General features: G+C 46.6%; 1 protein-coding gene and 1 long non-coding RNA gene across 2 annotated transcripts in view; both read right to left on the bottom strand.

The window, feature by feature from the left end:
• IGFBP7 (insulin like growth factor binding protein 7) overlaps window positions 1–10653 on the bottom strand; it is a 71174-nt gene extending 60521 nt beyond the window's left edge. Inside the window, exon 1 of the mRNA XM_081812331.1 lies at window positions 10140–10653. Coding sequence (XP_081668457.1) covers window positions 10140–10614 — 475 coding nt within the window. The 5' untranslated portion in view covers window positions 10615–10653. The remainder of the gene's footprint in view (window positions 1–10139) is intronic.
• LOC145720190 (uncharacterized) lies at window positions 8075–10133 on the bottom strand. The gene is made up of 2 exons (XR_014143012.1): window positions 9708–10133; window positions 8075–9380 (listed from the first exon to the last, which is right to left on the bottom strand). It is a non-coding gene; the product is annotated as an uncharacterized LOC145720190 (long non-coding RNA).
• Window positions 10654–11258: the final 605 nt, after the last annotated feature.

The following is an 11258-nucleotide window of genomic DNA, read 5'->3' as shown; positions in this document are numbered from 1 at the left end:
CCTTCGGAAGCCAGGGCTGTGGGGTAGTTGTTGCAGCTGCTACTGAAATTCACTTTCGGATTTCTGTTCCTTGAGCACAAAGTTCTGAAAGCTCCCATGGAGAAGGAGCAGGCTTTGCATCCTGCAGGCTCGGGCTACCCAAATTCCTAAAGCCTCATTTCTGTGTGGTCTCTTTCAAAACCTTCTGAATGTTCCAGGAGGTCTACTTCTTGATAAAATTTTCTCCCTCACTTGGGGTCAGGCCAGAAGAGAGCAGAACAGATGTTAGATCTAAAGCTTTCCCCATTCAACCACTTGACCGCTGGCTGGCTAATCTGCCGTGATGTAAATGAAATGTCTTTGAGCCTTTCTCATTCAGGGAAAAGACAAGCCTCCAAAAAAGCTGGAGGACATCCCTTCTTCAAGAAAAACAACATGAAAGGACAGGGTGATTGAAGTCAGCTGCATTTCTGCCTGTTAGAATATTAAAGTGCTCGCTCTTTTCCTCTCAGAAAGTCAAAATGGATTATGCTTGAGTTCTCAACCCCCTACAAGGATTTTCCTTCTTTTCCAAGTCATCACCCAACGGACCAAAAAAAAAAAAAAAAAAAAAGCTTCAATTCCCTAAGAGAGGAGCCCTACAACGAATCACAGTTTAGATGTGGACTAAATATTATGATCCCAGCTGGGAAAATTGATGCCAGAGTGGTGCTGGGGGAGCAGGGCTCAGTCAGTGCTCAGAGCTCAAACTTCAGGGGAAAGGAACACTGGAGTGTGCTGACAGTTATCTTAGAGGTTTTTCTGCTTCTTCACCCTACTCGGGAGTTACCAGGAAGCCTGGCAAATGATCAAACACCACACACAAATGTTATGCCCCAAGAGGCCCTGCTTGGGCAACTATTTGGGCCAGGTTCTCCCAGGACACTGGCCCTTCCAGGGCCTCTTGGCTGCAACTGAGGAGACGTCCCCATCTGGCCCTGGAAGGACTGACACTAGACAGAGCTCAGGTATCTGTACCAGGGCCCCCTTAGATACATTCATTTAAGAAATACCATCCTTCCCTGAATGTAATATGTGACATTTATTATAAGGTGCATCCCTGTTACCACAAAAAGCCAAGTAAACTTAAGGACATTACCTTTGTTATCATAACGAATTTATAGTTTATGCTCATTGAAAGAGCTCTTTTAGAGCTATTTACACTGGAATGTATCATCTATCCCCTGTCAATTCGTCAAAGAGAAAATACAAGCAAGATAAATTCATTAAGGTATTCTTAAAACTTTTTCCACACTGAAGAGTTTTGTTTTTTTTTTAAGACTTTATTTTTAAGTCATCTCTACACCCAACTTGGGGCTCGAACTTATAACCCGGAGACCAAGAGTTGCCTGCTCCACCGACTGAGCCAGTCAGTGCCCCTTAATTGTTTATTTTGAAATAATTTTAGGTTTACAGAGGAGAAAGTGCAGAGAGCTGAGGCTGCGGGTCTAGGTGCCACACTTTGAACAGCAAGCCTGGAGAATACCCAGATTTATACACCAGAAACGCCGTTTACTGGCTGTGTGGATGGCGGACCTGCAGTTTCCTTTTGTGGAAGCTGGGATAACTCCCCTTACCTTCCAAGGCTGCCGTGAGTAGCAAAGGAGCAAAAATGCACAGAAGCCCTCAGTTAACCATCAACTACCCACGAACATCAGTTATTCTCACTACCTACAAGGTACCATGTAGCATTTTTTTTTTTTAAGATTTTATTTATTTATTTGAGACAGAATGAGAGAGAGAGAGAGAGCACATGAGAGGGGGGAGGGTCCGAGGGAGAAGCAGACTCCCCGCCGAGCAGGGAGCCCGATGCGGGACTCGATCCCGGGACTCCAGGATCATGACCTGAGCCGAAGGCAGTCACCCAACCAACTGAGCCACCCAGGCGCCCACCATGTAGCATTCTTGCCCCACAGGAGTTCAGGGTCAAGAATGGCCCTACATCGATCTGGTGCTGCACATCCTACAGTGACTTCATACCCGTTCCACAGTTTGACCTTCGCAATAATCCTGTGCAGCAGGTACACTAAACTGTTCCTTCACTTATTACATGGGTTATCCTGAAGCTCTGAGGGTGTTGCTTTGTCATAGTAAACTCTACTTTGGACACGTGGGCTTGTCCTTGGCCCCCTCACTGTACGTACTTGTAACTTCATCCCGTATGAAGGCAGCTCTGTCAGCACTGGGTTACTAGGTCTGTTTCACCAGGTCTGAACCACTCTTACTTTTCGGACCCGGACCTTCCCTGCAATCTCAGCCTGCTTTGCGGCCCAGGCCCTTCCACAGCCGGCTCCTCTCCCTGGTGACCCACGGAGGAACTAAGGGAGGCGGGGCTAGTGCGTGCTCCAGCTGGTCCGAATCAGCCGCACCCACCTCCTTTGTAGAACTGTAAAGTCAATTCAACACATTAGCTTTTTCAAAGGCGCCAGATCATTTTGCCATTAACCCAACTTGAGATAAAAGAGTTCAACTATTTAACACATCAGTTTGAAGTAAAAACAAAACAAAAACAAAAGGTCTCCTGACCTCGTCACTTTCTTTTGTAGGCTTTGTGGGGTAGTGGGTCTTATCGACCTGAAAAACCCACCCAGAACAGGCTTGGGAAAAGCTTTCCTTAGACATTTCTAGTACTTCCCACCCACCTTCCTGAAGAGTAAAGGTCTCACGAGGAAATCTTTAGAACTGCCTAAAATAAGCTGACATTCATTTATACACTCACAAGTCTTCTCCTGCCTGGAATCTAACAGTGCCACTCCTGGATCTAAATTTTTTAAAAAAGGTTACATTCATATGCTCCCTGGCTTAAAAGTTCTTTTGACGATAATTTAGGGTCCCTTCTTAAAATAGTTGCTAAAGGCAAGAGGCTGCCTTACAATTAAAAACAGATGAGGTGAGATCATTTGTGGGGTAGCTCGAGGTGAAGGAAGCACCATAATCTTATCCGCTGTGGGGAGGAATTTAGAATGAAGGAAGGCTGGCTGGCCTTGGGCTCCATCCAAGAGTGTTGTCACTAAACTACCCAAAGAGAGCCTTATAAGGCAGCTTCTTGTAGAAGGCAAGTCTGCAGTAAACCCGGAGGGCAGGCTCTAGGGGAAGGATAGAAATCATACTTAGTGGTGCCAACAGATGCTGCTTAGCTCAATCATTCCATCTCATAGGTCTAGAGTATCAAAGACTTTAAAACTTTTAACAGTCTCTTCCACAGGCTTCCCCTCCTCACTTAGGTTCTCTCTCAGCTCTCCACAAGAGAATCTTTGAGACAGAATTCTCTGGACTCCCACAGGAGCATGTTACGGTATTCCACATTTTTTTTTTTTTTTTTACCAGCAAGTTCTTCCTATTGTGTAATCTAAATGTGCCTCATGGCTACTTAATTCCAGGCCCTTTAATTCCATCTCCTGAGGAATTGTAGAACTTAAGGTCAGGCACCTTTCATTTAATAACTCATTCCCAACCATGAAGAAACATTAACTTGTTTTTTGGATTACTTTCCTTGAAAAGAATCTTAAGTCCTTTAAGTCCCCTTTCCAAGGCTGCCTATTCTCTTTTCTAAACCTTCTTCAGGTTTGCAAATCTTCCCTGAAATGCAGTGACTAAAACTAGGTAAAGAAAGAATGAGCTAAGGTCCTGAAGTTTCTGTGCTCAAGAAGGGCAAAGGAGGCCAGAAAAGTTTTAAAAGCTGGGGTAGACTTTTTTGGAATATGACTTTTTCTGTGTCTGATCTGAAGGCAGAGAGAGAGGAATGGGGATTGTGGGAGAGAAAGGAAGAGCTTCCTGAAATGAGCAAGTGGCTGTAATTTGGGAGCAGGGCTAGCTAATGAGCAAGCGATGTGAGGACACTTTGTAAGGAGTCATTTATAAGAAAAAAGCACAGCACAATGGGCTCCTCTCTCCCAAGTAACACACAGCTTGCCCCCAAGGGTTAGGAATCCGGATTTGACCATGCTTCTAAGATCTGAGAAACTGAACGTCTTGTGAAGAAGTCTAGGCATCCTTTGCTGGGATTATTTTAAACAGCTTCCTAATGGGAGTCTCTGACCGCAGTCTTGCCCCTTTCCAATCCATTCTAAGGGTGGCCAATAGATTTTTTAAAAAGCATAAATCCAATGATATCACTCACTAGGTCCCACTGCTCTTGTGATCGCCTCTAAACCTCGATGCATCTAAACTTCTCCCTCCATCAGTGGGCTCTGTCAGGTGTCCAGCTGCCACCGCTGCTCCCTCTCTCTGCAAGGCAGCCCCATGGGATCACGTGCTAGTCCTTCTGCTGCTAATACTCGTCTCCTCTCCCTTCTAAGTCCATTCCAATTCCCGGGCTAGCTCTGCTGCAGCCAATTCCTTCACATCCCTGTCTCAGGACCTTATTCTTCCAGCAAGTCATTTCTGGCTCTTTTTCTACAAATCCGGGTGAAGGATCCCCCTCCTCTGGGCTCTGTGACCATCTTATGGTATAACTGTGTTAGCTTAACAAGTATTGCACGGACTTCCATTCCCCCCCATCCCTGGAGATAAACCAGACCATTAATAATTTCATTTAATTCTCAAATCGCTATTTCCACTTTCAGTAAAGTTCTACAATTCTGACACCAGTTGCAACGTATTTTTTCCATGCCACCAAGCTAGTCTTCGACACCAGCTGGGTGTCCTTTTCTGACAGCGGAGATAGCGTTAACTCGCACTGCTCAGTCACTCCAGACTGCACCCCCAACCCTTCAAATGCCCATCACAAGTCCAGTTTGCCACCTGTGCCTCTGACTTGGGCACAGACTGGAGGTTCCAACCACTCCCTCCTTAGGTTCAATTAATTTGTTAGAGGGGCTCACAGAACTCAGAGAAACATTTTACTTACAAAATTACCAGTTTATTACAAAAGGATACAACTCAGGAAGAGCCAGACAGAAGAGCTGTGTAGGGCAATGTATGGGAAAGGGGTATGGTTGGAGTTTCCATGCCCTGTCTGGGAACGCCACTCTCCCAGCACCTCCAATGTTCACCAACCCAGAAGCTCTCTGAACCCATCCTTCTGGGTATTTGTGGAGGCTTCATTACATAAACCTGATTTAATGATTCGATGACAATCATTGGTCTCCAGCCCGTCTCCCCTCCCAGGAGGTGGGGGGTGGGCCTGAAAGTTCCCACCCAATAATCAAGTGGTTGGTTCAACTGGCAGGCAACCTGCCCCCTCCTCAGTCCCAAAGTCACTCATTAACACAGCAAAAGATACCCCATCACCCTCCACTTAGGAAATTCCAAGGGCTTTAGGAGCTTTGCCCTAAATGAAGTTAAGATCACATATATACTTATTGTAAATCACAATATCACAAATTCATAACTCATTAGTGGATAGTAATACAACAAAGACATTTAAATGATAGGCTCATTTTTATGTTGATAACCTAAAATGAGCTTCTCAAAGAGCAAATGTTTAAAATCCATCAAATGAAATGAGTTTCTGAAAACCAAATTCTTTTACTGAAGCTTTTTCTATTTACAGAACAGTTTCTACAGCTCTGAACCTAATTCTTACCAAAAAGGGGATGGAGAAATGTTGGGATTTGGAGGGAAAAGTGACCACCTAATGTTAGAATTCAGGATAGCAGAGGAAGGGAAGATGAGTCAACGGTCCGATATATTCCTTGGCCTAGACTTCAGGAAGGCAGAATATACAAGGAGAAAAGAGAACAGACAGGCAGGAGAGTCCACAGCCTGCATTTCCAAATGGGAAGGCCCCTTCTTACATGGATTCCTTTGTTTATTCAACAAATATTTACCAAGTGTCCAACTAATCACCAGCCACTGTATTTATAAATAATTATAAGATGGAGTCCCTCTTTTTGGGTGCTCCTAGTCTAGTGGGGAAGACAGACATTCAAAGAGCCCTTTGGAGACAATGGGGAGTGCTATACTAACCAGCAGAGCTTGTTTTTCCCTCAGGAATTCTGGTCCCTTGGTCGAAATCCCCACATGGATCCTCTGCATGGCTTGGCCCGCCCTCACTTAATACTGATCCTCCATCCCTAGCCTCCATCCCATTTCCCTGTTGTACATTCTTCACAGCACATGCTATTAAATAAAAATGTTTCTGTCTAAAACTTACAGTAAAAGCCACGAGAAAGGGACCTTATTTTATTCAAGGCTGCTTGCCCTGAGACTAGAAGAACGCCTGGTAAATTTCATTCAACGTATGTTTAAAGCATCTACTAGTGCCAGGCACTGATGTAGGCATAGATCAGGAAGCAAAAGTTCCCTTTCCTCATAGAGCTTACTTTCAAGTTCCATAATGACAATGCATATCTATTGTGTGCTTTCCACAACACTGAATCTTAACAGCAACTCTGAGACAGGTACGATTATAATCCCTCTATTACAGGTGAGGAAACCCAGTTCCAAGAGGTCAAGTGACTTGCCTAAGCATAAGGGGCAGGGTTAAGATGCGTACCCAGGGATCTGGCTCTAGAGTTCAGTGTCTCACCATTCTGCTAGAACCCCTCTTGCTTACATATACACAATATGTGTGCAATAAATATTGTTGAAAAATGGCTGGAAGCCTACAGAAAACTGAAGGAGGACAAGGACATCATTATGGGGGTACAGGGTAGGTGGAACACAGCAGGGTGGGGGGAGGTTAAGGAGCTTCATAGAGAAAGGGACATGGGCTGATTCTTGAAGGCCTGGAGTTCAAAGAGTGGAAAGATAGTGAGGGTGTGACTGCAAACAATAGCAAACAGCAACACTTACTGTGACTGGACCATAAGGGGGTTGAAGAAAAGAGGAGAAAAAAAAAATAAACGATCAACATAACCTCAAAGGCATTCCTGCTGAACAGTGCATCCTGGGGACAAATTACACAGAACTTCTCTGAGTTCCAGTTTTAGGGAAGGAACTTTCAGGCCCACCCCCCACCTCCTGGGAGGGGAGACAGGCCGGAGACCAATGATTTGTCATCGAATCATTAAATCAGGTTTATGTAATCATACATATACAAATCATATAGCTATGGAAAACAGCCTTGTATGCCCAGCTAGGCAGTTTGAACTTGGTCCTAAAAGTACTAAACACAGAGACCCAAGGTGGCTGAAATGGAATCACTAAGAAGCTCGGATTTAAAGGACCATGAACAAACCACGAACAAAAGGTGTTAACCAAGAATCAGAATAAAGGAGCACCATATTCTCTTCCAACTGTGTGATTTTATTATAGATCTCAGCACCTCTATAACTTTTTATTAAACTGAATTGTCAAATCCCCTCTTCCACTTACTCATGACATCAGGGACCTCAATAAGATCTAATGGCACTAAACTCATGATGGCAGTTCCAAGGTTTGAGATGATTAGCTCATTACCTTTTGGACATAATTTTGAGAAGATGGCTTTGCCTCTTACCACAGGTTCAGAAAACAGGCAGACCAAGATCTTTCCCCAGATGGTAGGTAAGTGGTGATCTCAGAAAAGAAGGGGACAATTGGGAGGGTCTCCCAGGGAAGGCACTCAGGGAGGTGAGATTGCAACTTGTATGGTTACTTTTTTTATTGTTATGTTAATCACCATACATTACATTATCAGTCTTTGATGTAGTGTTCCACGATTCATTGTTTGTGCATAACACCCAGTGCTCCACGCAAAGCGTGCCCCCCCCAACACCCATCACCCGGCTAACTCATCCTCCCACCCCCCTCCCCTCTAGAACCCTCAGTTTGTTTTTCATTTTTTTTTTTTTTTTTTAAAGATTTTATTTATTTATTTGAGACAGAGAGCATGAGAGGGAGGAGGGTCAGAGGGAGAAGCAGACTCCCTGCCGAGCAGGGAGCCCGATGCGGGACTCGATCCCGGGACTCCAGGATCATGACCTGAGCCGAAGGCAGTCGCTTAACCAACTGAGCCACCCAGGCGCCCTCTTCAGTTTGTTTTTCAGAGTCCATCATCTCTCATGGTTCGTCTCCCCCTCCTGCTATCTTTTTTTTTTTTTTCCCTTAACATATATTGCATTATTTGTTTCAGAGGTACAGATCTGTGATTCAGCTACGGATACTTTCTTAATCAGCAAGACCAGATCTGTTTGTGCATCCTTGGCTATAAAACACCGAGCACAGGGCTGACATGTGCTATATGCTCAATAAGTGTTGGTTAACTAGATGAACAAGAATGCCCCCCTTCTCTCAAAACCTGAGGAAGCATAACTCAAGTTTCTTCTCAGGGTAGAAATAACTGGAGGAACCTAGAAAATGCATTTCCTATTCTTTGCAGAGTCCCAGTACTAAATGGCACTCTGTCAGGTTTGCCTCTGTCATTGTCAAAACACCTCCACATCAGGAGAAATATATTAGGAGATCTGGTTTTGGCCCCATTTGTCTCTGTTGTAGAAAAGTACACTGGTAGACCTCATATTCTTTTCTGCTTACTCTGGCATAATAAATGCTCCCAGGCATTAGACCCCATATCTCTAAATTTAGATTGGGAAGAAAAGGCTAATTTATGTCAAGGTTTCCAGTTTTAGATGCTATTTCCCTTAACATTTTCCCAAACAAAAAGAAAAACCAGGTCCATATCTTCATGGGGTTTACAGTCTGGAAAGGTGCTGAGGAACTGAGTGTTGATGGCAATGAGGTGATAGGACTAGTTCTATAGGACTGTCCATCTCAAGATTTTATAATCCCACTGTGTGTTTAGAGACACACATAGCAGGAGAGAAAAATGGATAAAACCAGCTACAGGCTAGAATTGGCAACAATGCCTAAACAATCATCCAGCTAACCTTCTGCTCTGATAAGCAAGTACCAGTGATTTGGAAAGACTATGGGGAAAAATTCCCCTTGGAATGCTTATAAGAAAAATCTCAGTATTTGGGATGAGTTTTTAAACTGCATACATTTCTCTTTTCAGGAAATGACTGATAAGTTAGATCCAAGAGAACAAATGACTATTTTTGTTGGAAAAGTCTATGAATTATTTTGGGTTGTGATTTTCTAAGTTTAAGGTGACAATAATCTAAACAGTCAACAGTTAAGATTTAACGCTTTCAGTAGTGAACTCTGAAATTAGTGACATACGACCTATCAGAATATGGACTTCTGGGAAAAGCTCTAAAAAAAGAAATTATTTAGAAAGTGTGGAGAAAGTCTGAGGTGTGCTTAAAGAAGCAACTGTCTCTGTCATTTCAAGAGAACTGCCTCCCTCCTTCTTTCTACATTGGCTGGGGCCAGGAGAGGGACTGCCAAGGTTGGATCTCTAACTTTCCCTTTAACATTTTCCGTAGGCAGTAATTTCATTTCAGACAGAGTTAAAATCTCTGAGGTTTCTTCCCCCTTACAAGTCCAGACTCTTATTTATTTTCCCTTTTCATTTATGGCAAGTTTGGACCTGTCTGGAAAAAAAAAAATAAACGATCAAACATAACCTCAAAGGCATTCCTGCTGAACAGTGCATCCTGGGGACGAATTACACAAAAATGGGACAAGAAAAAAATGGTCGTAAGGTTCACAATATAAACTACCTCATAAAAACATTCTTCAAAGAGTTTGTACTTTTTGCCCACAAATAATTAGCTACATTATTGTTTGAGAATCTTTAATTTCCAGTAAGTGAATTACTTTAATATTAAGAAACCATGAAATCCAATTTTTAAAATTCTTACAGTCTAGCCAATTAAACGTAGGACAAAGAACTTCTCTGAAAGTCCTTACTTGTGTACTTCATCGTCAAACTCTTTACCCCTCTCTCTTGACTTCACTTCCACCTATCCACCGGAGCCAAGAAAGAAGGACGAGGAAACGACATCTTGGGTTTCCAAAAGAGTGGGGGCAGCACTGTGCTGGCTGAGCCTTTGGGACGCGGGAGCCTGTGGTATCGGAAAATGTTTTCTATATATACCCTCGCCCCGCCAGTCCTCACTTCTCGGCGCACGCAACAAGCCTTCAAAATAAAACCACCAAAAAAAGAGGAGAGGGGGCGTCGCCCATGCCTCTCGGCGGCTGCCAGCCCCTCCCCCCCCCGAATCCGTCTCCCGGGATGCCCACTGGAGTCCTCGCGGGACAGCGCGACCGCGGACGCCCTGTCGGGTCTGATCCGCCAGGGGGCGCGCGGCCGCCGGGGCGGGGTCGGAAGGGAAAGCGCTCGTGCCCACCTTGCTCGCAGGTGCCCTTGCTGACCTGGGTGATGGCCTTCTCCCCGCGGCTCTCGGCCCTCAGGCTGGCGGCGCGCAGCTGGCACCCGCTGGGGTAGGTGACGTCGTCGCTGCCGCACACCGGGTAGCGGCTCTTGCACACGCACACGCCGCTCACCCCCGGGCCTCCGGCTGCTGCCCCGGCTTTACCCTTCCGCCTCTTGCGGCTCTTCACGCACTCCATGCCCGGCGCGCAGTGCCCCCTGCCGGCGCCGCCGCCCCCGCACGGCTCGCCCTCGCCGCGGGCGCACACCGGGCAGCAGCCGCACGCGTCGCGGGTCTCGCCCAGCTGGCAGCCCCGCGGGGGCAGGGGCGGGCAGGCGGCCGGCTCGCAGGGGCCGCAGGCGTCCGAAGAGGAGGAAGAGGAGAGGGGCAGGAGCAGGAGCAGCAACCCGGCGGCGCCGAGGAGCAGGACGCTCAGCGGCGGCCGCTCCATGGCTGGGTGCGGAGGCGGCGGGAGCGCGAGTGAGTCGGGTCCCGCAGCCCGGCGCTTTAAACCCGGCGCCCCGCCCGGCCCGGCCGCGGGAACCACACCCCGGGGCGGTGAGAGTTCGGCCGCCCCGCCCGCGCCGCGCCTCCCGGGACCGCCCGGCTCGAGCGCCCCTGCCGACGGGGCGGGGCATCCGCGCGGGCCCTGGGCCCTCGGTCTCGCGTCCGCTTCCCAGCGCGCCCCGCCGGCTCCGCTCGGGCCCCTGCCCTCAGCCCCGCGGACTGCTCCCCAGTCCCTCGGGGTCGCCCAGATATTTATACTTCTTAACGACTTTGAGACGGCGCCTCTCCCTGCCCAGATATTTATACTTCTTAACGACTTTGAGACGACCCTGTGTTTAATCTATTAAATTCTCCGTGGGCCTGGGAGACCTGAGTACTGACTACTCTTTTAATAACAATTCATGTTTAAAACCCCACGTGGGGATTTGTGTCCCCGTTGGCCACAGGCCCGGTGTGATCTTGGGTGCCGGGCTAAGAGGACAAATCATTGCCAACCACTCCTCGTTTTTGGAACTTCATAATGGACCCCTGCCCCTGTGCTCTCTTACGCCAAGTCAAGTTTTAAGTGTGAGTTCTGAATTCATGAGA

The sequence above is a fragment of the Leptonychotes weddellii genome, chromosome 2, assembly GCF_054177405.1.
Source record: "Leptonychotes weddellii isolate Sample4059 chromosome 2, ASM5417740v2, whole genome shotgun sequence".
Taxonomy (NCBI): domain Eukaryota; kingdom Metazoa; phylum Chordata; class Mammalia; order Carnivora; family Phocidae; genus Leptonychotes; species Leptonychotes weddellii.
This window is presented reverse-complemented; position numbering and strand designations above follow the sequence as displayed.